Raw genomic sequence first — 26610 nt, 5'->3', positions numbered from 1 at the left:
ACTTACCTGCATGCCAAGCACTGTTTAAGAACATGACATGTGTTAACTCATTTAATCCTTATAGCAATTGTATGAGGTACTATTATTATCCCTATCTTGATGAGGAAACTGAGGTACAGTAATTTGTCTAAGATCACACAGCTAGTGCCTGGAAGGGGGTCAGGGAGCCCTCCAGATTTTAATCCACCAAGGCCATCTGATTCCAGTATTTGTGTTCTTAACCCTAGCCACAGCTGCCTTTGTGTTGGGGTCAGGGTTCCTGAACAGTCTGGGCTGGCCTGAATTAGAAGTCAGGAAGAGAAAAAGAATGCACCCTGAATGTTCTTCCCTCCTGATTGAGACTTCCAACACCCGCGAGAAAGGTGGGCACCACTGTAACCCTGTCTGTCAGAAAGGTGGCAGACCCAGAGAGGTGTTGAGATTTCCCAGTCTTGTGGCTAGCAAGTAACAGAGCCCTGGCCCCTTGACTGCCAGCCCTGAACACACTATGCATGAAGCAAGAGGGGAGAAGGTATGTGACATCCACCTGGACCTGGGCCTGGGCGAACGGTGTGGGAGCTGAGAGGGAAATGAGAACTGGGAGGGCCTGCCCTGTGCCCCTCGCAGTTACAAGAGGATGGCTTCCGTGCTGGGAGCAGGTTTCCTCTGCCAGGCTCTAGCCTTAAGTGTCCTTATGTTAAAAAATTCTGAGTTTTTCAGGCAAGGTACAAGCAGGCTAACTGCTCAAGGGTCTTCAAGTAGTAGTTGGAACTGACATTTGAACCCAGGCAGTCTGGCCATGGCTGAGGCCCAGAATGGGGTGGTGAATAGCCCAAGGTCACACAGCCACAGCCCCAAAACTAGGAGCCACTGGCTTCCTTCCAGCCCAGGAGAAGCAATGGTACCTGACTCCTAGCTAACTGGGGGTGGAGCAGAGGTGGAGCTAGGGAGACCCAGGTGGCCTCTCTGAGAATCACAGCACAGGCGGCAGAGTAGCCTGGAGCAGCATGAAGCAGAGCTGGGGACCAGGGCTGCTTATCCTGGGAGCTGTGGTCCTCACAGAAGGTGAGCCACCTGTATTTGAGTGGGAAGGGAGTGGGATGGTGGGGGTTCAGGGGCCACTCTCTGCCTCAGTATCGCCTGCAGTTTGTGTGTAAGGAAGACTGCCTGTGGGGTGACAGTCTGCCTGTAGTGATATAACCGTGTCTGGCTGTGTGGGGGGAGGTATGTGGCTGCCTGTGTCAAAATGGGTCCGGTTTTCTTGGGCTGGATTACAGTCTATGCCTGCGGGAACTGTCATAGTGCCTGTGTGTGTACCCTGTGCCTGTCTGCCTCTCTACTTCCAAGAAGACCTTAGGCAAGTTCTGGGACCCCTTAGCCTCAGTCTCCCAGTCTTCACTCTTGTCCCACCTCTCCTGGCTCAGATGTTCAATGGGTGTGTTTGTGTGCACCTACTATGGGGAAGAGGCAGGGCAGGGGACTCTTTGGTTAAGTCTGGCAGTTTCTGGAAAAGTTGGGGAGTCTTGTGTCCTCAAAATGGGCGGGGTGAATCTCAACCTCTTAGAGCCCTCCCTCACTTGGACATGACGCCAGCCTCCAATCCTTGCTCCTAGGCCTCCATGGCTGAGGGCACAATTAAGCTAATGCTCTCCACATACAGAGGCTGCCTCCTGACTCAGTGGCGGGGGCAGGAGGTGGGGGTTCTGAAGCGTGGAGGGTTGGCCTGCTCCCAAACTGAACCCCAGGCCCTGCTCCTCAGGCCCTAGAGTGCTGCGCACAGCTGAGGGAGGAGAATTAATTACTGAGAATACGCTCTGAATAGGTTCCAATAAAAGCTGTTTCTGGACCTCATATAAATATTTTCATTCTGGGAGGGACTGGTGAGGTAGTCAGAGAGTCATAGTCAAGGGCCCAAGGCTTATCCCCCAACCCATCCCCTCCACCAAAGCTGGGCCAGGCAGGTAAGGCTCCCCTAAGTCTCATCTGTGTTTCTCTCTTCAGGTCTTCAAGCAGCTCAGCGAGGTAAGCTCTGGGGACATGGGGCCTGGGCCTTACTTGGGTCTGGGTTGGACCCTGGGTGAGGACAGGATAGGGGCCTGCTGTCAGCCTGACCTACCCTTCTCTACAGCCTGTGGGCAGCGTGGCCCTGGCCCCCCTGAACCTCAAGAGGGCAACACAGGGCCCGGCGAGTGGCCGTGGCAGGCCAGTGTGAGAAGGCAGGGGGTCCACATCTGCAGTGGCTCCCTGGTGGCGGACACCTGGGTCCTCACCGCTGCCCACTGCTTTGAAAAGTGAGTTGTGCTGGGGTCTGACAGGGTTTCTGACTTTAGGGTGGGTGATTTGTCCCCAAACTCCACAAGACTGATCCCTGCCCCTAGAATAACACAGGGCTGTTTACTGAGGCTATGCTATGTGCCAGGTACTTATTAAGTTACTCTTAACCTTCATGGTAGGAGTCTTACACACAAGAAACAGGCTGGAGAAGGAAGGACCTTGCTTAAAGCCATAGGCTGATATTTTGTCCATTTTTCACCTACCTGTTCTGTCTTCCATGGTGTCACTGTTCCCCTTTGCACTCCACACCTGGGTTTTGTCCCTCTCCTTCCAGAGCGGCAGTGACTGAACTACACTCCTGGTCAGTTGTTCTGGGCTCTCTACAGCGTGAGGGGCTGAGCCCAGGGGCTGAGGAGGTGGGGGTGACTGCTCTGCAGCTTCCCAGGGCCTACAACCACTACAGCCAGGGCTCAGACCTGGCCCTGCTACGGCTCGCCCACCCCATGGCCCACACACCCCTCTGCTTGCCCCAACCTGCCCATCGCTTCTCTTTTGGGACCTCTTGCTGGGCTACTGGCTGGGATCAGGACACCAATGATGGTAAGTGCTGTCCCAGGCTGAAGCCCAAAGAGGCATTCCACTTGCCAAGGTCACACAGCCTCAGCTGCCAACTGTCTCAGCTTCTAGTCTCCCTTGCTCCCCAGAGACCAGACTCTGGCCCCAACCCCATCTTTTGCCAGCTCCCAGGACCCTACGGAATCTGCGCCTGCGTCTCATCAGCCGCCCCACGTGTAACTGTCTCTACAACAGGCTGCACCAGCGGCTGCTGGCCAGCCCGGCCAGGCCTGGGATGCTGTGTGGGGGTGCCCAGCCTGGAGTGCAGGGGCCCTGTCAGGTCTGAAGGGGAGGAGATGGGGAGGGAGAAGAAGGGGAGGGGGCCTGGCTTTGGGCTGGGTACTTGATCCACAGGGATGGGTGGAAGGGCTGCCCAGGGCTGGGCTCAGGTGCTTGTCCTTCACTCCAATGCCCACTCCAGGGAGATTCCGGGGGTCCTGTGCTGTGTCACGAGCCCGATGGACACTGGGTTCAGGCTGGCATCATCAGCTTCACATCAAGTTGTGCCCAGGAAGACACTCCTGTGCTGCTGACCGACATGGCTGCTCACAGCTCCTGGCTGCAGGCTCGAGCTTGGGGGGCAACCTTTCTGGCCCAGAACCCAGAGACCCTGCAGATCAGTGATGAGGACAGCTGTGTAGGTATGAGCAGAGGCTGTTATGAGTGTGTATGAGGGGACACCCAGGCCTGCATGACTTCTGGGCATCAGGTGGAAGCTACAGTGAAATAAATGTCAGCTTGGAAGAGAGAATTGGTACAGGACTCCACAAACTGCCATATGCTAACTGGGGAGCTTTTAAGGCCCTTTTGAACCCCTAGGATGAGAACAGCTCTATTTAGGGCTGAGAGGAATAGATGTTTCAGAACTTTATGGGTTTGGAGTTTAGGTAAGAAGAGGGATCTCTGTGATCTAGCTGAAGGTTTTGGGGTTAGCTGCAAGTTTCCAAGCAGGGACCTAGTGAGACTGGACAGGGCAGAATTCCAGTGTAAAGTGATTAACATGCAAATTACATGTAAAATAATTCCTGGGACAGAAGCTATGTCTTGATGGTAAGACAAGCACTAGTGAGCCACGAATTCTGGAGCTAATCCAAGCCTGGAGGGGTACAGACAGGTGGGGTGGAGGAATGGTGAGCAGGCCACTCCCTCGAGGCTGAATCAGCAGTTAAAAGCTTAGGCCCTAGCTTTTGAATATCAAATCTGCTACTTACCTGTAGTTACTGAGCTAGAAAGTCACTTACCCTCTCTGGGACTTTAGTTACAAGGGTAACAAAATTCAACTTAAAGGCGGTTACGAGGATGTGATAGTACATGGGAAGTGCTTAGCACAGGGTCCGGCATGCAATTAGCATTTGGCAAGGCAGATGGTATAATCCATCTGTTTCAGCCTGTGGATCCTTGAGGAGAGATGGTCCCCAGGCAGAAGGCCCCTCCCCATGGCCCTGGGATGCCAGGCTGAAGCACCGGGGCAAGCTGGCCTGTGGCGGAGCCCTGGTGTCAGAGGAGGTAGTGCTGACTGCTGCCCACTGCTTCATTGGGTGAGCCCTGTCTCCTTTGCCTTTGTGCCCCCATCCCTGCTGACAGCCCTGCCACCCAATGCTGTCAGTGCTGTCTCTGCACAGGCGTCAGAGCCCAGAGGAATGGAGCGTAAAGCTGGGGGCAGGACCAGAGGAGCACAGCCTAAAGCAACTCATCTTGCATGGAGCTTACACCCACCCAGAGGGGGGCTACGATGTGGCCCTCCTGCTGCTGGCCCAGCCTGTGACATTAGGCCCTAGCCTGCGGCCCCTCTGCCTGCCCTACACTGACCACCATCTACCTGATGGGGAACATGGCTGGGTCTTGGGACTGGCCTACCAAGGAGCAGGTATGTAGGACAGGGCCCCCAGCAGCTGTCCATCTAGCCTAGAGGCCACTAGGGCAGCCTGCTCTTCTAACCCCCCGTCACCACAGGCACCAGCTCCTCTCAGACAGTGCCCGTCACCCTCCTGGGGCCCAGGGCCTGTAGCCGGCTGCATACTGCCCTTAGGAGCAATGGCATCCCCATTCTGCCAGGGATGGTGTGTACCAGTGTTGTGGGTGAGCCAGCCCACTGTGAGGTAAGCCCCAGTCCCCCAAACCTTACCCCACAGACCCCTGACATCCTCACCCTGCAGCTCACATACAACACCTGCCAGGCTTGGCCTTCAGATCTGCCTCTCCCCTGAAATTCAGCCTTTCTGCCAACTGGCACCCCAGCACCCTCTGCCCCTCACATCTGCCCAACGGTAAGAGGAAGTCACCCAGTGTCACCTGACCTCTGACAGGGCCTGTCTGGGGCACCATTGGTGCATGAGGTGAGGGGAACATGGTTCCTGGCTGGGCTACACAGCTTCGGAGATGCCTGCCAAGGCCCCGCAAAGCCTGCAGTCTTCACGGCGCTCCCCACCTATGAGAACTGGGTCAGCAGTTTGGACTGGCAAGTCTACTTCTCGGAGGAGCCTGAGCCTGAGCCTGAGCCTGAGGCTGAGACTGGAAACTGCCTGGCCAATATGAGTATGTGGCCCTGAGGCCTTCCTGCGACACTTCCCTCTCCAGACTCCTTCTCTCTGTCTAGGGAAAGATCTGTTCTGAGTCACCTCTAGATGCCCTGGGTGGGGTGGAGCAGCAGACACACCCACCTGAACTCAAATTCTGGCTCTCCGTCACTGTGCGACTTGGAGCAAGCCTCTCAACCTCTTGAACCTGTTTTCTTATACATCACGGGGGCTAAGTAGCACCTCCTTCCTCTTCCTTCCAGGAAGGGAGGAGAGTTGTGAAGATGAGGCTACCACACCCCCGTTCCTCTCCCTGACAGGCCAACCAGCCGGCTGTTGACAGGTGGCTCTGGGAAGCTGCAAACACATCACTGCCTCTGCTCCTCTCCATTCTCCCCACCCACACACGACTCCAGGCACTGGGGCAGGCCCCAAAGCCCAGTGGGCTCTGGGAAGGAGCCTGCCCAGATGAGCAGCTGCCCCGTCTCCCCACCCTGCAGGACAGGGACGTGTCAGCTGTAGATGCTCCCCACTCTCGGCTCTGCTCCCCGACGCAGGCATCCCAGCTTTCCCTGTTCTTCATCCCCTCAGATATAATCACGCCAGCCACATACTTGGAAAATTTCTTTTTTTGCGGGGGGTGGGGGGAAAGGTGGTGGTGGTGCAATTTTCCTTTTTTTTAAAACTTAAATAAATTGTTACAAAATAGACTTTAGAAAATAAGTTACAAATTGTAGCAAAAGGCCCCCCCTTCCACAGGCAACATTCCTACCACTGGCTCTTTCTGAATCTGCCTCTCCCTGGTGTTGGAATCTGGTTGGTGGGGGTTGCCCAGCATCACGGCAGTCCCTGGCACCAGGTTTCTTGCAGGATAGTCATAATGAATAGCATGAAAGGCTGAGGAAGGAGGTCCTTCAAGGACAGAGACATGAAGAACACCTCACCTCCTGCTTGGGAAAGAAGCCAGATCTGGGTCCTCTTTGCAAAGGGAGAGGAGAAGAGATGGCGATGCCCAAACTACTCCTGAGTAGAACATGGAGATCAAGACTTTCCCTGCAACCCACATTCTTGCCCTGTATTCTGATCTTTGGAGACTTGAAGTTCAGAGGGAGAAGCTGAGGTCTGCAGGCCACTGGGGTGACGGGTCCAGGAGTGGGGTCATGGGGGTAGGTGGAGGGGGCAATGACAAGCCCGCTGCTGGTGCCTTTGAGGCTCCTGGGGAGAGAGAGAGGTTACTGACTGAGGGGGCACACTCCACACAGCTTGGACTCCCCTCTCTGGCCCTGCCCATGGCCCCAGGAATCTGTATGAGAACCCCAGAATCCTAGGACTTCCAATGATTTTCCCAGACTTGGCCAACTGGCTTCTCATTCATTTCCTTGAGGTCACAAGAAATTTTTTATCCTGAAAGCCATCTCATCAGTTCTCTCAGGGGAATCTCACCCGCTATCCCCTCCTTCCCTGACAATCTTAGGACACCCACCCTCGGAGGCCACTAAATGGAATGGGTTCTGGGAGGTCTCTAGAGGCCCAGGGTTTGCTGAGGGAACAGGCTGCCCCACTCTTCCACAGCCTCATCTTCCAGCTTGGCTGGGTGGAGGAGACTCTGTGGAGATTCCCCGATGGAGGAGGGAGATAGGGGCTAATGACTGTTGTTGCTACAGCTGGGCCTGGCTTCAAAGAAACCATTATCTGTGACTCAGTCCTCCAGTTAAAGGTGTGCTGGAAGTAAGGGTGTGCAGGTGGAAAGAGTGGTTTGGTTGCATCCTAGAGGACACACAGCAGAGAAAGAAGAAAAGGGTTGAATAAAAGGACAGAAGAGACATGAGGGAATACTGGTAGGAAACAACCAAAGGTCTAGTTTCCAAGAAAAGATAAGGGGGAGAAGAGACCAGATGCAGGGAAAGAGGAACAGGGAGCTGGGAGCCAATCAGTGACCTAGTTTCTCTAGCTTCAGCACTGAAGCCACAAAGTCCAGTCTGGCGGTGCCTCCCACAACCCATTCCTCATTCCCTGGCTCCCTGCCTACTCTAGGAAAGAATAGAACCTAGGTCATCTTTTTCTCTGGAAATCATTACTGGCTGGATCAGAAGGGTTTCCACATGTAGCTGGATGGTACCCAGCTGCCTCCCCTCCCAAAACAAAGACTACTTCTCTTTGGCTCTGGCACAGCAGAGGAGCCCAAATAGCTGCTTCTGCTCCTGCCCACTCCTTACCCACCCCCACCATGCTATATATCTGACCTGCGGGGGGAAGGAGGGGGGGTGGTTCAGGTCTAGGCCACTCAAAATGCAGCATCCTCAAACTACTTTTCTCATTCCATACCCAAGCTCCTGGTCACCTCTTGGAATCCATGTGACCCTCTCCTCTTACTCCTTGCTCTCCCACAACCATAGGGCCAGATTTTGCCCTCCACTGTATGCCCACCTCCTCTGGGATCCTTCAACTCCCATTCATACCCCCATACCAGAGTTAGCCACTGTCCATTCCTCCTGGTGCTGTTGCTGGTGCTGCAGAAAGCTGATGCGGCGGCGGAAGTGGCGAGGACAATGGGGGCAGGTGAAGGGCCCCTCCTGGGGTGCATGAACCCGCCCATGGCCCTCCAGACGGGCAGCTGTCCGGAAGGCCTTGCCACAGATGCTGCAGCGATGGCGCTTGGGGTCCGTGTGGGTCCTGCCATGGTTCTTAAGGGAAAGCAGGTTGGGTAGAAGTTTGGGGCAGAGGGAGCAAGGATAGAGTCCAGTGGTGTGGGCCTTCTGGTGGTTCAGCAGGCTACCAGCATGGCGGTAGGAACGACCGCACTGGGCACAGCGGAAGGGCCGCTCCTCGTCTTCAGCCACTGTAGACTTTACTCCCTGCCTTCCATTAGTTCTCTCAGTATTCCCTCCTGGAGCCCCGAGGGGATCTGTTGGGGCCTGCTGGGCTCTCCCTTGACCATTGAGATCTACCTCATCCTCCGTCTGGGGTGGTACCTGACTGAGGCCCCTGGCATGAGTTTGCAGGTGGCTGGCTAGTTCATGTTGGGACTGAAAGGCCTTGCCACAGTCATGGCAGGCAAAGGTTTGGGCAGCTATGTGGTTGTGGCTGTGACTCTTATTGGCCACAGGATTCAAGAACTCCTTGGAGCAGAGCAGGCAATAGTGGAAGTCTGCCTTATTGGTGTGGTGGTTCAAAAGGCCTTCTGATTGGCAGTAGGTCTTACCACAATGGCAGCAGGAAAAGGGATGGCTCTCTGGCTGGAGCTGAGGGCTGCCGTCTCCATTGTCCCAACTATCCACATGATTCAGACTAGGTCCATTGGGCTGGTTGTTGCCAAGGTGGCAAGGATTTATGGGGATACTGTCCCCTGACTCTTCTTCTGGTTTGGTCATTACATGACTCTGAGGAACCCAATCTCCATCATGATTCACTGGTCTCCTGTCTCGCCATCCATCTGCTTGCTCCATGCCCCAGGATACTGGCTCTGTATCTTCTGAACCTGCTGACCTGACGGGGCTATGACTCTGCTCCCCTGGCCTCATGGGTCCATACTCCAACTGGGGTACTGACTCAGCACCACCAACTCTGTCCTTTAATCCCTCATCATCAGCAAGGTTCCCCTTGCTGCCCTCTGTGCCATCGGGGCCTCCCTGACCACTTTTGGTCTCTTCCTCATGCTCTCGCAAGTGCCGCTCCAGAGAACCCCGGCCAGGGAAGCCCCGGCCACAGAGGGCACAGCGGACAGCTGCACACCGGGATCGCCCTGCTCGCCGCCGCCGGCTCTCTGAATGCAGTCTCTGGTGATCCTTCAAGGCCATGAGGTTGGAGTAGGTCTTAGGACAGTTGGGACAGCTGTACTGGCCTGTCTCACGGCTGCACCGGTGGTTCAGGAGGCTGCCAGCATGGCGGTAGTTCCGCCCACACTGCCCACACCGAAAGGGCCAATCTTCCTGAGTCATTTTTCGGGTGCCCCCACCTCCACCCCGCTCAAGGTGGATCCGCTGATGGTTAGCCAGCTGTTTCCGTAGGCGGAACGCCTTCCCACACTCACTGCAGCGAAAACGCCGGGGATCTGCATGGATGCGCCGGTGGTTCTTGAGGGACATGAGATTTGAAAAGCCTTTGGAGCAGGCCTGGCAGCCAAAGTGGCCAGTCTGGTGGCTCTGCCGGTGATTAATGAGGCTGCCAGCATGCTTGTATGATCGTCCACACACCTCACAGCTGAAGGGCCGCTCAGAACTAGCCTCAGTCTGGCAGCCCTTCTCTGCAGTCTCCAACCTCAGCTCCATTTCCTCCCCCTTCACAGTGGTCTCCTCCCATGCCTCTTCTTTCACCCTTGCCACCTCTTCTGGGGGCTCTACTTTAAGTTCCTCTTGGAACTTCTCCACTTCTGCCTGCCCCAGCCCCTCGTCTGTCACATTCTGGGGCTCACTGCTGCCTCCTGTCTCTGGGATAGGCCCCACTTGGGGCTCAGAGCCTTTGCAGCGTGGGTGGTTTCGCAGATGATTGCGGTAGGCAGCCAGATTGGGGTAGCAGCGGGAGCAGACAGGGCAGATGTAGTCTCCGGTCTGGTGGATCTTGCGATGGTTCACTAGGCTGCCCCCGTGGCGATAGGTTTTGCCGCACTGGTTACAGCGGAAGGGGCGAGGTTGAGCCTCCAGAGAACTTTCCCCACCTTGTATGCAGAGGCTGTCTGCAATTGTAGTACCTACTCCCTCTCCAGACTTTGTCTCTCCATCCTCTGCAGAGATCACTGTGCCCTCAAAGATGCCACCTGCACCCATTTCTGTGGCATCACCTGATTCTCCCAAGTGGCTGGAAGCTTTGTCTGTGGTGTTCCCAGAACTCTGACTCTGGTGGTGACGCTCCAGGCTCCCCAGGTCATCATAGGTCTGACCACAGCAGCCACAGATGTGCCCATAACCAGCTCCATCCAGTGCCTCTACCTCTCGCTGCAGCTGATTCAACAGCTCTGTTTCTGAGAGCTGCAGTGGGGTACTATGGGTGGAGGATGCCACTGCTGCTCCTTCCTCCTCCCCCTCCTCCTCTGAGCCCTCAGTCATGCCAGAGGAGTCATGGGCCTGGCGCCAGTGAAGCCTGTAGCCAGCCCGCCCAGGGAAGATCATGCCACAGAGGCAGCAGAGGAAAGGCTGTGCTGGAGCTGCCTCCCCGGGCCTGTGGTTCTGGAAGTGGCTGCGCAGGGCAGGCAGAGAATCAAACTCCTTCGGGCAGAGGGAGCACTGATAGATGTCTGGTGGGTGGCAAGGCCTGTGGCTCAGCAGGCCAGTGGCATGGGGGAAAGAATGCCCACAGTCAGAACATGTGTGGGAGACTTCAGCCTGCCAGCTGGTGACAGGTTCAACAGAGTGGGAAGAAGCACTGGGCTGGCTAGTGGCCGGTTTCTGGTCTTCATCAACCCCAGGGAGGCCATCATGGAAGTGTGTCCCATTGCTTTCCTCATCACCTGGGATTTCCAAGTTGTCAAGGAAACTGGTCTCCTTCCTTTCTAGTCCTTCCTCAGGACCTCTGCTCTCTTTATCACCCTGGAAACAGGCCTCATCCCTCTCAGGCCCACATTTGTCTCTTTCAGCTTGAGCCTGCAAACAGCCCCCATCACTTTCCAAGTTGCCTTTGGCTCCACTAGGACTTTCCCCTGAAGGGTCCTGGGGACAGTCCAGGCCCTCATTGTTTTCTACTAATTCCTGGGCCCAGTTCCCGCCTGATGGGAGTTTGGCTTCTCCTCCACCCCCAGCACTGCCAGCCCGCCTCCAATGACGCCTGCTCCGCCGCCGACTGTGGCGGCGCAAATGGTTCTTCATGGCAGCCATGGTGTGGAAGTGCTTGGCGCAGGCCCCACAGCTGAAGTCCCCTGTCTGGTGGGTCTGTCTGTGGTTGATAAGGCTGCCTGAGTGGCGATAGCTCTTTCCACAGTCTCGGCAGGCAAATGCCCGAGGAGGTGATACCCTGGTCTCTGTCTTTCTGTTTTCCCCTTCCTCATGGGTCTGGCTGTGATGTTCAAGGCTTTTGAGGTCTTCAAAGTGCATCCCGCACATGCTACATATCTGTGGTGCTGTCATATCTGCCGCTGGGGGGACATCAGAGGCCTCCTCTTCATGTTTGCATTCATTCCCCTGATCTGTACATAAGGTTGCCTTTGCTTTCACTGGGTCGGGCTCCACCTTGAGGTGGCTGGGGGGACCTTGGGCCCCTGGGCCTGTGCTGCGTCGAGCAGACTTGCAATGGATCCGCACATGGTTGCGCAGGGCCATAAGATTGGGGTACTTACGGGGACAAAGGGAGCACTGGTACTCTCCTGTCTGATGGCTGTGGCGGTGGTTCACCAGGCTCCCTCGGTGGCGGTAAGCCCGACCACATTCATTGCATTTATAGGGGCGGTGGTCCAGGGTGGTGGTGGGAACCTCTCTCTCTTTGTGGGTGGTCTCAACCAGAGGCAAGGGAGCTGACGGCTCAGATGGCTGCCCGTCCTCTGCAGCTCCTTGCCTGGGTCTGTGATGAGCCCGCACATGGTTTTTGAGAGCAGCTGCATTGTACAACTGCTTGGAACAGATGGAACAGGGATAGACACCTGTCTGGTGGCTCTTGCGATGGTTGATAAGGCTCCCAGCATGGCGGTAAGTACGGCCACAGTCCCCACAGCGGAAAGGTCTGTATTCCTCCAGGCTACTGTCCTCCAGCTCCCCAGAGGTGCTCAGCTCCCCAGAGCCATTCAGCACTGGTGTACTAGGGCGCTGATCCCAGCTGCTCTCATCTGTGTGTCCATTGGTGGTGGGCATCCCTTTCTCTTCCCACAGCTGCTCCTGCCTTTTCCCCTCATGAGATTGCTGGTGTTCGAGCAGCTCTTGGGGGAGCCGAAAGGCACGGGGGCACTGGGGACATTGGTAAGGCCGATATTGGGCATGGAGACGGGAGTGGTTCTTCAGAGCCATGAGGTTAGAAAACTCCTTGAAGCAGATGGCACAAGGGTAGATGCCCAGGGTGTGGCTCTGGCGGTGGTTGGTGAGGCTCCCAGCATGCTTATAAGTCTTGCCACATTGACTACACTTGTACCGCCGTTCCTCCTCAGAAGACGATGACTGGGTGGGCTCCTGGCCCCCGGTAAAATTCACTACTGATTCAGCCAAATATTGTTCCAAATTGCTAAGAAGGCTGCTGGCTGGAGTGGGGAGCAATGGGGCTCTGGCAGAGTTGGTGATGGGCTCCCAGCCCTCTGCACTCTCCTCAGGATTTGACTGGCTTTCCCAGTCTTCTCTTTGTCTTGTGGGTGGATCTTCCCATGTGTCCAGAGCTGTCCTGGAATCAGGCCCAGATACACAGCCAGATGTCTCTTCAGCATGTTTTTTCTGGTTTCCCCAGCTTTCCCCATGGCCAAACCTCTGGTTCCAGGAATCAGTGGACACTGTCTCCCCCTGGAGGTGTGGAGTGGCTTCCTTTGGGTGGCTCTCAGAAGCATGAGTCCTCATGTGGCTCTTGAGGGCCATGGGATTGGTGAAGTCCTTGCCACAGGTGGTACAGGGGAAAAGGCCAGTCTCTTGGGTACAGCGGTGGTTGACCAAGCTCCCTGGGTGACAGCAGCCCTGCCCACACTGCTCACAGTGGTAGGGCTGAGGAATGCTGTCAGCCTCCTGACTGTCCTTGTTGGAGGATGGATGGAGCAGTTCACGGTGCCTTGACAGTTCCAAGATGCTAGAAGAGTGGTGCTGACAGTCACAACAGCTGAATGAGGCGGGAGCATCCTCCATGGGGCAGTGTGGCAGAAACCTGGAGGTTCAGGAAGAGCAGGCAGGTGGTAGAAGCATCTTCCTCTGGTGGCGGAGCCAAGGCCTAGGAAGAGGGGGCAGTAGTCAGAAGTAAAGCCTGAATCAAGTTTACCTCTTGGCTCTATAAGCAACAACTTCACAAGAGGTAACAGAGAGGTTCCCCAAGCAGCAATGCCCAAGAACCTGCTTTCTACTGGATCTAATCTGGAAGCACCATCCTTTAAGGACACCCTGTACACAAGCTCCCCAAACATGGGAGCTTCTCCAGGCCTAACTTATCCTTAGGGGTATAGATAAGGAAGGGAAAGTCTAGAGCGATGAAACCGACTTCTGATCGCAGATCTACTAACCTGGTCTTCATACAAAATCCAAAAAGTCTTACTGCCACTAATTCTCTTCTCTGTATAATCCTGAAACAACCTATTTCCTCTGACATCTTAAAAGGAAACCTGAACCTTTCCTAGGACTCCGAGTAAGATGTTCAATCCTCCCTCCTTCACCCCTCAGCTAAACAGAATAGCCCAGAGGCACTGAAAAAGCAACCTTTTTCCAGCTGACAAATGAGGGCCTGAGAGATTAAGTTAGGGACCCCCTTCAGAGACGGGGCTGGCTTGTTCCCCCACATCCCTTATTCCTTTCATAGTCACAAAGCCTCCTTTCTAAAAGACTCTCTTGGCCACTTCTTTCACTACTTCCCCTGAAGCCAAGCTATCTTCCATCATGGAAATTCCATCCCATTTCTGGTGGTTCTTCACTCCCTCTACCTTTTTCTTTCAGATGCCTCCTCACTTTAGCCTCACTGCTGCCCCATCTCAGTTTTTCTTCTACCTCCTCTCATAATACTGATGATGACAGCAATACATGCTAATTGAGCATTACGATGTGTGGGCACACTGTGCTAAATAAAGACTATTCATTGTTGTCACTTAATCCTCACAACACAGGACAATGCCTGTTGTCCCAGTATATACACCAGCAAACCCACTGATTCAGGCAATCTTCTCTCCAAAGCCTTTGCCCTGACCCGGTGCCTTCTACATCACCTTGGCCTTCTGTCTGATTCTTCACTTCCACTGGACCCCAATACAACTATCCCCAACTAAACCCCTTCACTGAACCTGCTCCCCGAACTCACTTCTCAAAGCCTCTTGGCTCAAGACTGAATTCCCTCTCCTGATGGTTTGATCTCCCGATCAAACGAGTCCTCTCTCCTCACTGATCTTTTCGGCCAATTTCCTCTTAGGACCCCTACCTCGCACGGGTGGCCCTTCTCGTTCCCGCCGCGGGTGCGTCCGTTGGGGACCGCGAACGGGAGCGCGCCTGCGCACTGGGACCCTCACCCTAACTGCAGCCGCGCGCCCCAAGGGCTAGCTGTGCGGGGGCTCTCGCGCTCCCACACTCGCACACTCCGCCAGGGCTCCCAGGAGGTGGAAGGGGAAGGAAGAGGGAAAGAAGAAGGGTGAGAAGGAAGGAGGTAGAGTAGAGGGCGCAGCTGGCACGAGACAGGAGTCTACCCCCCAGCTTCGCGGACACTTCCTATTGTTACTAGGAAACAGGAAGTGTTCTAGCAGCAAAAGCTTCCCCGCGAAACCTCCACCTGGAGAACACTTCCGGACCCGCCTTCAAGCACCAGTTCTACACAGACACACTTCCGGTGCTAAGTAAGAAGTAGCTAAAATGCGGCTCTGACCCCGCCCACGCAGGTCAAAGCGCTGCGTCGTTTCCCTCTAACGCTAGCCACACTTCCGGCAAGAGAAGCTAGACCTGATCTGGTGCATATTGGCTGAGTGTAGAAAAGGGAAACAGGATTCTGCAGCCATAGCCTCAGTACTTTGGTGACACTTTGCATGGGGCTTCCTGAAAACTTCTCAAGACAGATGGAGGGAGCTTTATGCACTTCTCGCTGTAAAGGGAAATGTTACGGAACATAAGGGGATTTAGGCACTACACAGCTAGAACATGGCCTTTCTGTCCTCCCACCTCTATAATCTTGGTGATTTGGCCCCAAGCTAACAAGAGCCCGGTGTACATAGTAAGCCTGTCCGGCGTTTCCTGTCTTTGGCACCCACAGAAACCCTGCAATTTACTTCTCCGCCACCTTCGGTAAACTTCGCTTTCCTCTGTGTCCGTGAAGCTCCTTTCCAGTTCCGCCCGCCAGTCCCGCCTCTCCGCCCTCCCCTTCCCCCCCGCTGGGTCCTAGTGCCTGCCTCTCCCTGGCAGTGTCCGGGACTCCGTTGGTGTGAGGAGCTGTAGCTGACGCCACGGAGCCAGTCCAAGTCCGTTCAGGTAGGAAACGCCGGCAGGAAACCGTGGGGACCCTCGGGCGCCCCAAGCGCGGACAAAATCCAAGCGGACCTCAGTTTCCCTGTGGGTACCGAGGGAGGATGGGGTTGGCCTGGCGCGAGCAGCGCGGGCGGGGCAGGAGGAGTGCGGCCTCCGGAGGGCGCGGGCGCGCTCCGGCCCAGCGGGTCCTAGAACCCGCCGGCTGTCCCCGTGGGCCGGCTGCTGCGGTCGCCTGAGCTCCGCTGGCGCGGCTGCCCGCCTTGAGCGGTGCGGGCCCGGGGGTCCTAGAGCCCGCTATGTTGCGGGCTTTTGTCCCTGGCGCGCTGCACGCCTAGCAAGGGCCCCGGCGCCTGCGGCCCCCTCCCGGGCGGAGGTCCTGCCACCCCTCCCGCGGTCCTAGAGAACGCCATTTTGCAGGTCTTTGTCCAGCCCCGGCCCTCGGTCCATTCATTTGTTCATGCTCTCATTCTTCGTTCACCCCTTGCCACATTCACCGAGGCCACGTTTTCCAGGGCTTATTCCGAGACGAGTCAGCTCAGGGCGCTGGCCTGCGGGGCTGTCTGGCGGGGGTGCAGACACAGACGGTTGCAGGGAGCGAGAAGCGCAGCGTTTCTGCAGCTCTCGGCCCCTCCTCAGCGCGTCTGGTAGGCCCTAAACGCTCTTTAAACTCCGACATACCTCAGAGACCCCATTTTACTGATGAGAAAACTGGGGCCTAGAGCGCCGTGGCACCCTTACTTCTACTGCCTATTGCTGAGGGCTCTGGGAAAACCGATATTTGAAGGATGCAGAAGAGTTTCCCCATGGGGGAAGGCAAACAACCGAGGCAGAGGGCAGTGTATGTGGAGCTGCATTTAGGTGGGGAAGTTTGAGAATTGTGTCGCGGAAGGGGGAAACTGTCGCTGGAGCTGAGGCTGGAAAAGTAGGTTGGAATTAGGTTGTGAACTGACTAGATTGCAGACCTAGGAGATAATTAGCTCTCACCTCTACACGCAGGTTTCACACTTCCCCCTCCGCCATCTCACCAAGCTCACCAAGTCTATGAGGCCTGTGGGTGACTACTTGTTTAGACGTGGGAGACTGAGGTGCAGAGACGATAACAAAGTGGCTCCTTTTTCACCTCATCCCAGCCCCCAGGGTCCTAGTCTAAACTCGCTGGAAATTAAATCTCTGCATCCCTGCCATTTAGAGCCTGTTTGGGCAGCAGGACTTCATCTCTCTCCTAAGCCAGTAGTGAAGCAAAGACAAGCCTCCCTCACTAGAGCAATGAAGCGGGTGAGGGAAATAGGAGTGATATTTGGACCATGGGAACTTGGACAGGCAGAGAAATTCAGTTAATAAATAATTGTTGATGGATATTCTTACAAATGCCTACTGTGAGGAAGGCAGAGACTATAGGCCTGGGTTTCAGTTGCATCTCAGAGGTTGATTCTTTCAGTTTGTTGTGGGGCACCAGTCAGTTCTAGGTGTAATGGATACAGAATAATAAAGGTTCCTGGCTCTTCGCTAGCTTAGACTCTTGTGCTGGAGACAGAGAATTAACAACCAAGCCATAAAATGTGTAAGGCCTGTGGGTGGCTACTTGTTAAGACATGGGAAAGTGAGGTGCAGAGATGATAAAAAGTGGCTCCTCTTTCACCTCATACCAGCTCGCAGGGTCATAGCTTAAACTCTTTGGGAATTAAATCTCAAAGTAATACTTAGGAGACAGTGAGCAGACATTTGGGAGGCAGACCACCTGGCTTTGAATACTGTCTATGACTGTGACTACTTCATTTCTGTGTGCTTCAGTATCCTTGTCTGTAAAATGGGGGAAATAATACTGTTTAACTTAGTCTGTTTAGGCTGCCATAACAACAACAACAACAAAACATAGACTGGTGGGGCTTAAACAACAGAAATTTATTTCTCACACTCCTGGAGGCTGGGAAGTTCAAGATCAAGATGCTAGCCAGTTCCTGGTGAGGACTCTTTTCCTGGCTTGTAGACAGCCGCCTTCTTGCTATATCCTCACATGGCCTTTACTCTGTGCATGCACACGCTCAGTCTGTAACAAACTTCTAGGCAGTTGTGAGGCTTAGCTTGAATAGTACACATAAAATTCTTTTTTTTTTTTTTTGAAAAATTTTTTTTTTTTTATCCTCACCCGAGGACATTTTTCCATTTTTTGTTCAGGTAAAGTGGGAGGGAGAGAGAGGAACAGAGAGAGAGAGAGAGAAACATCGATGTGAAAGGAACACATCGAGTGGCTGCCACCCGCACAACTGACCAGGGCCGGGGACAAACTGCAACTGATGTATGCGCCCTTAGCGGGAACCGAACCCCGGGTCTCTCAGGATCGCAGGCCGACGCTCTAACCGCTGAGCCAAACTGGCCAGGGCACACATAAAATTCTTAAAATGACACCTGGTTTATGCTAAGCTTGCAAGAAGGAATGTTATCCATATGAACACCATAAAGGAAATTAAAGAGTGGGGAGGATAGAGAATGATTAGCGAGAGTGCCAATAGTATTAAGAAAGGTGGTCTGAAAAGCCTTCTTTGAGAAAGTGACAGGGGCTCAAGACCCAAATAAAATCAAAGAGATAGCTGCACAAAGATCCTTGGGGAATAGTGGTTCTGGCAGAGAGAACTGTGTGCAAAGGCCCTGAAGTGAGAAGGAATTTAGCTATTTTGTTGTTGTTAATCCTCACCCAAGAATATTTTTCCATTGATTTTTAGATAGAGTGGAAGAGCTGGGCAGGTGTGGCTCGGTAGATTGAGCATCATCCCATGGACTGAGAGGTCCCAGTTCAATTCCCTGTTAGGGCACATGCCCAGGTTGTGGGCTTGATCCCCAGTAGGGGGTGTGCAGGAGGCAGCTGATTGATGTTTCTCTCTCATATCCATGTCTCTACCTCTTTTCCTTCCTCTCTTTCTAAAATATCACTAACAACATATTAAAAAAGAAAAAGAGAGTGAAAGAGAGAGAGAAAGGAGAGAGAGAAACACCGATGTGAGAGAGACACATCATTTGGTTGCCTCCCGCATGGCTTCTGCAACCCAGGTACATGCCCGTGTCCAGGAATTGAACCCGTTACCCTTTGGTCTGCCAGATGATGCTCTAACCACTGAGCAAAACAGGCCAGGATGGAATTTAGCTCTTTGAGGAAAAGAAAGGGAGCCTGGCCCAGCCGGTGTGGCTCAGTGGTTGAGCATCAACCCATGCACCAAGTGGTCACCGGTTCCATTCCTGATCAGGGCACATGCCCAGGTTATGGTCCAAATCCCCAGTAGGGGGCATGCAGGAGGCAGCCAATCGATGTTCTCGCTCATCAGTGTTTCTATCTCTCCCTCTCTTTCTAAAATCAGTAAAGAAAAAAAAAATCTTTTAAAAAGAAAGGAAGCCTGTGTGCATGGAGCCTAGTGAACTAGGAAAGAGGAGGGGGGTTGAGGTAGTCAGGAGTTAGATGGTTCAGGGCCTTGCTGTCCATGAAAAAGATATTGGTCTTAGTCCTAGGAGCAGTGAAAAGTCTCATGATTTGGCTAATAAGCCTTAAGTAGATGAAGACTGCTAGCAAAAGAGCCCACCCAGCCCAGAGACCTGAATACTTGGTTTTGAGTCATGGCTCCTTGACTAGCTGTGTGTTCTTGTGCAAGTTTTTTCCCTTAAGGGGCTTAATCTGCACATCTGAAAACAAGGTGTAGTAAAAATGCCTCTCCTAGAAGCTTGTGAAGACCTAAGGCTGTGTCTTTGGTTCTTAAGTATTGAGTGTTGGTTGGAATGAGCCAGAGAGTATGTTCACAGTAAAGATTTCTGGGTCCTGCCCCATACTCCCTGGGTGATTATTCTCATATAGGGAGTTCACAAACCTGAGAAACACCACTGTAGGGAGAGGTGGGTGAAGAGTCCTCTCTGAACTGTAAAGCAAGGAGATAATGGTGGGATTTAGATAAGAGCCTAGCCTACCTGACCCTCTACTCTTAGTGGAGCTGGGTGCCTGCTGGGACCAACCTGATGCTCCCCAACTTTTCTCCTGGGAAGTGCCTTAGGAGAGGTTTACCCACCCAGCTATCTGGTTTCTGGTTCACAGATAGGAAGACTGGGGCCCCGAGCTCAAAACCCATGGGTCCAGCCCTCTGAGAGGGAAACAGATGTAAAGTGTACTGGCTCTGGTCTCAAGGCAGTTCTGCACGGATGAGAGAAGGTTAAGGTGCAGCCTGAGCTCAGACTTTGGTCACTGTGGGGCTGGCCATTGTGGCAGAAAAGTCTGGGAGGACCCAGATAACTGAGCAAGGGCCCAACAACTCAAGGCGAGTTAAATACCTGGATTCAACTGCAAATTATTAGCTGTATGATCATGGGCTAGTTATTAAACACAGTGCTATATTATTTCTCTGGGCCTCACTTCCATTATCTGTGAAAAGGGAATAACAGTAATACTTTTCTTGTGGTGTCAACAGGAAGTTTAAGTGACTTAATACAGTCGTCCCTCGCCACTTCGCACTTTGCCTTTCGCGGCTTCACTCTATCACGGGTTTTTCAAATATAGTCTAGAAAAAACCGTGATAAAGTGAAGAAGCCCCAAAAGTTGAAGCGCGAAGTGGCAAGGGAGGACTATATAGTAAAGAACCCTACTTCACGGAAATTCATTTATCGCAGTAGAGTCTGGAACTGATTAACCGCGATAAACAGGGCTGACTGTACATGTAAAGAGCTTAGGATACTGCCTGTTATTTAGCAAGTGCTCTGTAAATGTGAACTATCATTTTTTATTAAAGAGAAACTTTATCAGTCAGACTATCCAGAGATGGTCTGGAAGGAAGTAGTGAGTGCCTCATCCGGAGATAGGGAGGGATCCCATGGAAACTAGGGGGAATTCAAGCCATGGTGAAGGTTGGTCCTCAACCTTTTTAATTCATTTTCTAGCCCCAGGATTTAGTGGAAAAAGTGAAAAGAAAAAAAAAACAAGCCGAGGGTGGAACAGAGTTGTGTAGGATTGGGGCCAAAAACCAAAGGGGAGCCCTGGCCGGTTTGGCTCAGCGGTTAGAGCATCCGCCTGCGGACCAGAGAGCCCCGGGTTTGGTTCCCACTAAGGGCACGTACCTCGGTTGCAGTTTGTCTTTGGCCCCGGTGGGGGTCGTGTGGCAACCAGTTGATGTGTCTCTCACAGCGATGTTTCTCTCTTGCTTCCCCCCTCTCTCCCTCCCACTCTATCTGAAGATAAATGCAAAGATGTCCTCGAGTGAGGATAAAAAAAACAAACCCAGCCCTGGCCAGTTTGGCTCAGCAGCTGAGCGTCGGCCTGCGGACCATAGAGTCCTGGGTTCGGTTTTTGCTAGGGGCGTGTAACACACACACACACACACACATGCACACACACACACCAAAGGGGAGATGCAGGAAGAGCTTCCTGGGGGAAGTAGGGCTCAAAGGAAGGATTGGTGGGCTTTGTAACAGCCAGAAAGGACCTGGGAATTTGCATGGTGTGATGGAAGCCATGGAAAGATCTTGAGTGTCACATAGTACTTCAGGGAGAAGACACCTGGCTGCTTGTGCACTAGATTGCGTGTATGTGTTTTTGGGGGTGGGGGGGCCTGAGGCAGGTTGACCAGGATGAAGGGTACTGACTCTAAAGATGCAGCCCTTGCCACTCACTCCAGGGACTCCAATGTCCTCCCTGGGTCATAACTTAGAAGCCACCAACCCCTGAGGTATACAGATGGAGAAACAGGCTTAAAATGGAGCATGAGAACTCAGGCCTCCTACCTCCCAACCTAGCTTCTGGGCACACCAGGCTCTCCTCCCTTCCCTATCACAGATCCTCACCCCCACCTAGGCCACCCCCAGCAGCTGCTGCTGAGCACTCCTTAAGTGGATCTGCCCATAATCCTCTTCCCTTCATCCTCCCAGGAGGATGAGCTGGTGTTAGGGCTAATGCAGCTGTTAATCCTATTTCCTTCCAGCCATGATCCACAGGAACAGCTGTGTGGAGGGTGTCTGGCTCTGAACTGAGAAGAAAGGGGCCTCAGCTACAGTGGGTGTCTCAGGAGGCCAGTCTAGATCAGATACATTGATTAGGAAGGACTCAGAGGCTTCCAACTACTAGCAATAACTCAAGCTGCCTTGAGAGTGATTGAGCTTCCCATTACCAGAGCTATGGGAACAGGAACCCACAGTGATTCCAGAGCAGAGGGTGGACCAGGATTCCTGTCTGGGGTGGAGTCCCTTACAGCTGTGCAAGGCCAGAATTCTGTGTGAACAGTTGCTGCCTCTGAAAGCTAACCAACCAAAGGGGAATAACAAAATGCATATGCTGGGGACCTATCACTTCCAGACAGACGGTGCCAATCACCACATTTAGCCCACTGTTTCTGCCTTCTTCTGGGCCTGCCTCTGTCTTCCCTGGGCACTTGGAGACCTTCAGGCCAGATCCACATCTTGCTAGCATCTATGTCTGCCTCCTTGCATAGGAGCCTGCATCCTGGCATAGGTGTCGGACACTGAGCTGAAGAAGGAAGATGGTGAGATAGATGTAACCAGGGCCTTCTGGAATTGCCACAGGATCTGGAAAAGCTCAGGCTGGGGAGTGAAGTGCAGAGAGACACTTTGATGACCCCAGCCTCCTCCCTTAGCCTCTCTGAAGTCACCCAGACCAACTCCTTTCATCAGTGAACAAACCAAAGAAGAAACTTGAGCAGACTGTCAGAGCCAGGAACGTTTGAAAGGAAGGATGCGGCAGTCCGGGGTGGGAAATGCAGATAAGTTAGGGTTCCCACTGAGGCCTCATGAGGGCTTTGGTGAGGGGAGAGGCCTTGGAAAATGGCAAAGGGGTGTGTTTTCTGTCTAACTTTGCTTCTGTCGCAGAGCTTTGCCCATCGAGGCCATGGAGGTGGAATCTGTGGAGGCCCGGTCCCCAGGCCCCGGCTACAAGCGCTCTGGCCGCCGCTACAAGTGCCTGTCCTGTACCAAGACATTTCCAAATGCACCCAGGGCAGCGCGCCACGCTGCCACACATGGGCCTGGAGACTGCGCAGAGGAAGTGGCAGAGGTGAAACTGAAGCCAGAGACAGAATCTAAAGCAGAGGATGCCAGCGGGGACAAAGTATCAGGTGCAGTGACTAAGCCTCGGCCTTATGCATGCCCATTGTGCCCCAAGGCCTACAAAACAGCACCCGAGCTGCGCAGTCACGGGCGCAGCCACACGGGGGAAAAGCCCTTCCCCTGTCCGGAGTGCGGCCGCCGCTTCATGCAGCCTGTGTGCCTGCGCGTGCACCTGGCCTCGCATGCTGGCGAGCTGCCCTTCCGCTGCACGCACTGCCCCAAAGCCTATGGCGCGCTCTCCAAGCTCAAGATCCACCAACGCGGTCACACGGGCGAGCGGCCCTACACCTGCGCCGACTGTGGCAAGAGCTTTGCGGATCCTTCTGTGTTCCGCAAGCACCGGCGCACACATGCTGGCCTGCGGCCATATGGCTGTGAGCGCTGCGGCAAGGCCTATGCCGAGCTCAAGGACCTGCGCAACCACGAACGGTGAGAGCGCTTGAAGGGATTGGGAAGAGCAGGTCAGTGGGGTAGAGGTGGGACAGCAGTGGCTGCTCTGTGACCAATGTGGCTTGGGCTTGGGTCTTAAGAAGCAGAATGAGCCAACGGGAAGGTGAGTGGATGGAGCTGTGGGTAGTGTGGCGTACATGGGGGAAGCTGGTACTGGGGGTTGGACTTTGGATAGGCGTGATAGCATGAGGCAGACTTATTTGGGATGGAGCCCTGGAGGATGTAAGTGGGGTCTGATTGGCCTGGGTTCCTAGGCAACAGGAAAGGGACAGGTCTTGAAGTTGGGCCAGTCAGAGGGTCTCTGGTGGAGCACAGGAGGTGTGAGTGGGACTTGATATGCCTAGGTCTTTGGGGTGCAGAGAGGGGTCTTTTCTGGAATCTAGACACCTAGCCTGAAGGCTTCTTACTCTGGGGTGCAGCTCTGGCTCTTAGGGGATTGGGCCAAAGCCCCAGGATGTTAGGTTCTCCTAACTTATGGTGCAGACAGGAAGCAGGGGTCAGGTGATGGGCCTGCCACCTTCATGCCGGGTTCCCCACACTCCCACAGGTCCCACACCGGTGAGCGCCCCTTCCTCTGCTCAGAATGCGGGAAAAGCTTCTCCCGTTCATCTTCGCTCACGTGCCACCAGCGCATCCATGCAGCACAGAAGCCCTATCGCTGCCCGGCCTGTGGCAAGGGCTTCACACAGCTCAGCTCCTACCAGAGTCATGAGCGCACTCACTCTGGCGAGAAGCCCTTTCTGTGCCCCCGCTGTGGCCGCATGTTCTCTGACCCCTCAAGCTTCCGGCGCCATCAACGGGCCCACGAGGGCGTGAAGCCTTACCGCTGCGAGAAGTGTGGCAAAGACTTCCGGCAGCCGGCGGACCTGGCCATGCACCGGCGGGTGCACACGGGTGACCGGCCGTTCAAGTGCCTGCAGTGTGACAAGACGTTCGTGGCTTCCTGGGACCTCAAGCGGCACGCGCTGGTGCACTCAGGCCAGCGGCCCTTCCGCTGTGAAGAGTGCGGCCGAGCCTTCGCCGAGAGAGCCAGTCTCACTAAGCACAGCCGGGTGCACTCGGGGGAGCGCCCCTTCCACTGTAATGCTTGTGGAAAGTCCTTTGTGGTATCGTCAAGCCTGAGGAAACACGAGCGGACCCATCGAAGTAGTGAGGCCACAGGGGCAGCCCCACAACAGGAGCTGGTAGTGGGCCTAGCACTGCCAGTCAGTGTGGCAGGCGAGGGCTCAATGGCCCCAGCAGCAGGTACAGGGCTAGGGGACCCTCCAGCAGGGCTGCTAGGGCTGCCCCCGGAATCAGGTGGTGTGATGGCCACACAGTGGCAAGTGGTGGGCATGACGGTAGAGCATGTGGAGTGCCAAGATGCTGGGGTTGGGGAGGCTCCTGGTCCCTTGGGGGGGACAGGCGAGGTGGGGAGTGAAGAGGTGGAAGAGAAGCCACCGCAGTTTGTGTGCCGGGAATGCAAGGAGACATTTTCCACGCTGACGTTGCTGCGACGGCATGAGCGCTCACACCCAGAGCTCCGGCCCTTTCCCTGTACCCAGTGTGGCAAGAGCTTTTCAGACCGGGCTGGGCTACGCAAACACAGCCGCACACACAGCTCTGTGCGCCCCTATACCTGCTCCCACTGCCCCAAGGCCTTCTTGAGTGCCAGCGACCTACGCAAGCACGAACGCACTCACCCTGTGCCCATCGGGACCCCCACACCCCTTGAGCCCCTTGTGGCTTTGCTAGGAATGCCTGAAGAAGGGCCAGCCTGAGGCCCATGCCCCTTCCTCTGAAATCCCAGGAGCTCAGCCCCCATCAGGCGCTTCCTGGACCTCCCTTTGCCCCAGCTTACTCTTTAGACTCCGGATCCCTGCCCCCCAGGTAGCCAGCTTACCTTCCCAACAAAGAAGCCTGGGGACAGTGGAGGCTGGTACCCACTGTTGAGAGACATGGCTCTGTGAGTAACTCATTAAAGCATTCACTTTGACACTGGATTGTCTTCTTTGTTCTGGTTGGGGGTATGGGAGGGAGTTTGGGCATCAGATAAGGTTCATTGCTGACCCCTAGATTGACAGATTAGAAACTAAAAGGCTCTTTGGGTGCATTTTTTCCAAATGTTTCAATGTCTTATGACAAAGGGTTTCATGATCAAGTAAGTATAGGAAATTCCCTGTGTTTTTCTTGAGTATTCTCTTTTTTTCTTTTTTAATTGATTTTTTAAGAGAGAGAAACATGGATGTGAGAGAGAAACATCGATCGGCTACCTCCTGCACGTCCCCTACTGGGGATTGAGCCCGCAACCTGGGCATCTGCCCTGACCGGGAATCGAACTGAGACCTCTCAGTCCATGAGAGGTTGCTCAGTCCATTGAGCAACACTGGGCATTTCTTGAGGATTCTTGATCAAAAGTGTGTTGAAGTTATTCATAAGTCCCACAACAAACAGATCTATTTAGCTTTGCTTATCTCATACTTATTTAACCATGGAAACCTTTTACAGAGTAGTTCTACTTCTATCCTTTATACAGAGAATAAACTGAGGCCCGAAATAATTATATTTTCTATATAATAACTTGCAGTAACAAGTTAGAAAATATACTTGAAAAAAGAGGTCCCATTCACAATAACGATACCTATAAACAACAAAGTGATAAACCTCACAAGAAACATGCGAAACCTCTATGAAGAAAATGATCTCGGCCCTGGCCGGTTTGGCTCAGCGGTAGAGCGTCGGCCTGCGGTCCGGAGAGACCCGGGTTCGGTTCCCGCTAAGGGCACGTACCTCGGTTGCAGTTTGTCCCTGGCCCTGGTCGGTTGTGCGGGTGGCAGCCACTCGATGTGTCCCTTCACGTCGATGTTTCTCTCTCTCTCCCTTCCTCTCTCTCTCCCTTCCACTCTATCTGTACAAAAAAATGGAAAATATCCTCGGGTGAGGATAAAAAAAAAAAAAAAAAAAAAAAAAAAAGAAAGAAAATGATCTCGCCCTGGCCAGTTTGACTCAGCAGTTGAGCGTAGGCCTGTGGACTAGAGAGTCCCAGGTTTGGTTCCTGCTAGGGGCACATACCAAAAAAAAAATGTCCTCAGGTGAGGATTAAAGAAAATTCCTCTATCCGAAAGGATATAAGACCCAACTAAATGGAGACATACCATGTATCTAAATGAAAAGACATTATTAAAAGATGTTGCCCTAGCCAGTTTGGCTCAGTGGTTGGAGCATTGGCCTGTGGACTAGAGAGTCCCGGGTTCAGTTCCTGCTAGGGGCATGTACCAAAAAAAAAAAAAAAAAAAGTTGATTTTAGCCCTGGCTGGTTTGGCTCAGCAGTTAGTGTCCGCCTGCAGTCCAGAGAGACTCGGGTTCGGTTCCCGCTAAAGGCATGTACCTCGGTTGCAGTTTGTCCCCAGCCCTGGTTGGGTTGTGCGGATGGCAGCCACTCGATGTGTCCCTTTCACATTGATGTTTCTCTCTCCCCCTCTCTTCTCTCTCCCTCCCACTCTATCTGAACAAAAAATGGAAAAATGTCCTCAGGTGAGGATAAAAAAAAAAAAATGTTGATTTTCCCCAGCTTAATGCTTAACTTCATTGCCATCCAAAAAGGATTTTTTAACAGAACTTGAAAATCCAAAGTTTCTATGAAATGCTGTACACTTCGTTAAAAAACGAGGTGA

At 53.7% G+C, this 26610-nt stretch overlaps 3 protein-coding genes across 5 annotated transcripts; 2 read left to right on the top strand and 1 right to left on the bottom strand.

The window, feature by feature from the left end:
- Window positions 1-1105: 1105 nt before the first annotated feature.
- Window positions 1106-5996, top strand: PRSS53 (serine protease 53). Its single transcript, XM_036279050.1, has 9 exons — window positions 1106-2270; window positions 2588-2853; window positions 2994-3148; window positions 3290-3509; window positions 4256-4406; window positions 4491-4735; window positions 4822-4967; window positions 5175-5403; window positions 5705-5996. Exons 1-9 carry the CDS (start codon window positions 2017-2019, stop codon window positions 5722-5724), a joined length of 1686 nt encoding a protein of 561 aa, XP_036134943.1. The 5' UTR covers window positions 1106-2016; the 3' UTR covers window positions 5725-5996.
- ZNF646 (zinc finger protein 646) lies at window positions 5996-15260 on the bottom strand. 3 transcript variants are annotated; one of them, XM_036279048.1, is made up of 2 exons: window positions 15240-15260; window positions 5996-13205 (listed from the first exon to the last, which is right to left on the bottom strand). In XM_036279048.1, the coding sequence occupies exon 2, from the start codon at window positions 13121-13123 to the stop codon at window positions 7838-7840; it is 5286 nt and encodes a 1761-aa protein (XP_036134941.1). In that variant the 5' UTR covers window positions 13124-13205; window positions 15240-15260; the 3' UTR covers window positions 5996-7837. The 3 variants fall into 3 exon arrangements, with proteins under 3 accessions (XP_036134941.1, XP_036134942.1, XP_036134940.1); XM_036279049.1 differs by lacking the exon at window positions 15240-15260 and having other exon boundaries at window positions 5996-6599; window positions 7852-14706; XM_036279047.1 differs by lacking the exon at window positions 15240-15260 and adding an exon at window positions 14394-14706.
- Window positions 15261-15340: 80 nt separating this feature from the next.
- On the top strand, window positions 15341-24931 carry ZNF668 (zinc finger protein 668). The gene is made up of 3 exons (XM_036279635.1): window positions 15341-15427; window positions 22271-22936; window positions 23505-24931. Exons 2-3 carry the CDS (start codon window positions 22290-22292, stop codon window positions 24715-24717), a joined length of 1860 nt encoding a protein of 619 aa, XP_036135528.1. The 5' UTR covers window positions 15341-15427; window positions 22271-22289; the 3' UTR covers window positions 24718-24931.
- Window positions 24932-26610: the final 1679 nt, after the last annotated feature.

This window comes from Molossus molossus, unplaced genomic scaffold, assembly GCF_014108415.1.
Source record: "Molossus molossus isolate mMolMol1 unplaced genomic scaffold, mMolMol1.p scaffold_m16_p_3, whole genome shotgun sequence".
NCBI lineage: Eukaryota > Metazoa > Chordata > Mammalia > Chiroptera > Molossidae > Molossus > Molossus molossus.
The sequence above is the reverse complement of the archived record's forward strand: the minus strand, read 5'-3'. Positions and strand labels throughout refer to the sequence as shown.

Bases quoted from the DNA above. Each gene is read 5' to 3' on its own strand.
- PRSS53 (XM_036279050.1), top strand. From the start codon at position 2,017: ATGGGGCCTGGGCCTTACTTGGGTCTGGGTTGGACCCTGGGTGAGGAC. The intron at 3,510-4,255 runs GTATGAGCAGAG...CATCTGTTTCAG, and splicing joins TGATGAGGACAGCTGTGTAG to CCTGTGGATCCTTGAGGAGA. The intron at 5,404-5,704 runs GTATGTGGCCCT...TCTCCCTGACAG, and splicing joins AAACTGCCTGGCCAATATGA to GCCAACCAGCCGGCTGTTGA.
- ZNF646 (XM_036279049.1), bottom strand. From the start codon at position 13,123: ATGGAGGATGCTCCCGCCTCATTCAGCTGTTGTGACTGTCAGCACCAC. The intron at 6,600-7,851 runs GTATGGGGGTAT...CTCTCTCCCCAG, and splicing joins ATGGACAGTGGCTAACTCTG to GAGCCTCAAAGGCACCAGCA.
- ZNF668 (XM_036279635.1), top strand. From the start codon at position 22,290: ATGGAGGTGGAATCTGTGGAGGCCCGGTCCCCAGGCCCCGGCTACAAG. The intron at 22,937-23,504 runs GTGAGAGCGCTT...ACACTCCCACAG, and splicing joins GACCTGCGCAACCACGAACG to GTCCCACACCGGTGAGCGCC.